At 65.5% G+C, this 971-nt stretch overlaps 1 protein-coding gene across 1 annotated transcript in view; it reads right to left on the bottom strand.

The window, feature by feature from the left end:
• The window catches only part of TNKS1BP1 (tankyrase 1 binding protein 1, 182kDa), a gene marked incomplete at its 5' end in the record, with an annotated part of 9,011 nt that extends 8,042 nt beyond the window's left edge, over window positions 1-969 (bottom strand). The window contains 2 exons of the mRNA XM_010004633.1: window positions 89-128; window positions 650-969. Coding sequence (XP_010002935.1) covers window positions 89-128; window positions 650-969 — 360 coding nt within the window. The remainder of the gene's footprint in view (window positions 1-88; window positions 129-649) is intronic.
• Window positions 970-971: the final 2 nt, after the last annotated feature.

Below are 971 nucleotides of genomic sequence, written 5' to 3'. Positions count from 1 at the left end.
AGCTCCTGCCCCCCCACCCTCCCTTCCCACTGCCTGGCCACAGAACGGGGTTGGGTGAACTGCAGGGGGCCCCTCAATCCCTGCCAACCCTGCCCCAAAACCAGCACTGGTTATCGGCCTGGCTTTGGCTGCAGGGAGAGGAAGGAAAATCAGCTGCAATCCCCGTTTCTGGAAAGCTGCAGTCCTCTGCACAGCAAGTTTCTCACACTTGGGATTTAAATAGCCCCGTCCCGCTCTGCTGGAGGTGCCCAGCTTTGGGATCATGGCCAGGTGCTGGCTCCTATCCAGGACATCCTGCAGCCAGAAGTCCCACAGATCTGCCCACTCCTGGAACTCTGACACAGCCCGGGAGGATAAAAAATAGCCAGGGTGGGAAAAAGGAGTGTTTCCCAAGGGGAGTGACCCTCCTCCCACTATTCCCAGCCCCAGGACCCAGCTGGCTTGCTTCCCAGCCCTTGGGGCAGCTCCTCCAGCAGGACAGCCCATCCCTGCAGCCTGGACACACCATCCAGCAGCCCAGCCTTCCCACGGAGGCAGTAGCTCCGGGCGTCGGCCCTCAGCTCCGTTATCCCTGTGCCAGAGGGACTGGGAGCCGTGGCCCCCAGCCCCGCAGCCTCTTGCCCCCCCGGGTCAGTCTCTGGCCTCTCACCTTGTCTCAGCACTCGTGTGCCCGTCATTCCTTGTCCCCAGCTCATCCGCCTTGGGCTGGGGGGCTTCACCAGGGGGGGCTCTGTCCCCCTCCTCACTGGGCCGCCTCCGGAAGGCAGAGAAGGTTTTGGAGCCGAAGCGAGGGGAGGGGTCGGGGCAGAAGGGTGAGAGCCGGGCTCGCTCTGGGCTCCCCAGGCCCTCCCTGTCCATCTTGGCCAGGATCTCCTCCACGGTGGTGCCCGGGAATCGCTCGGGTCTGGCGCCCACCGGCGTCACCCTGAAGGGAGCCGGGCCCCTGCGCGCGGGGGCCAGCGGGGCGGGGG

Source organism: Chaetura pelagica, unplaced genomic scaffold, assembly GCF_000747805.2.
Source record: "Chaetura pelagica isolate M959 unplaced genomic scaffold, ChaPel_1.0 scaffold1629, whole genome shotgun sequence".
NCBI classification, from domain to species: Eukaryota; Metazoa; Chordata; class Aves; order Apodiformes; family Apodidae; genus Chaetura; species Chaetura pelagica.
Note: the sequence above shows the minus strand (reverse complement) of the source record. Positions and strands in the feature narration are given on the sequence as shown.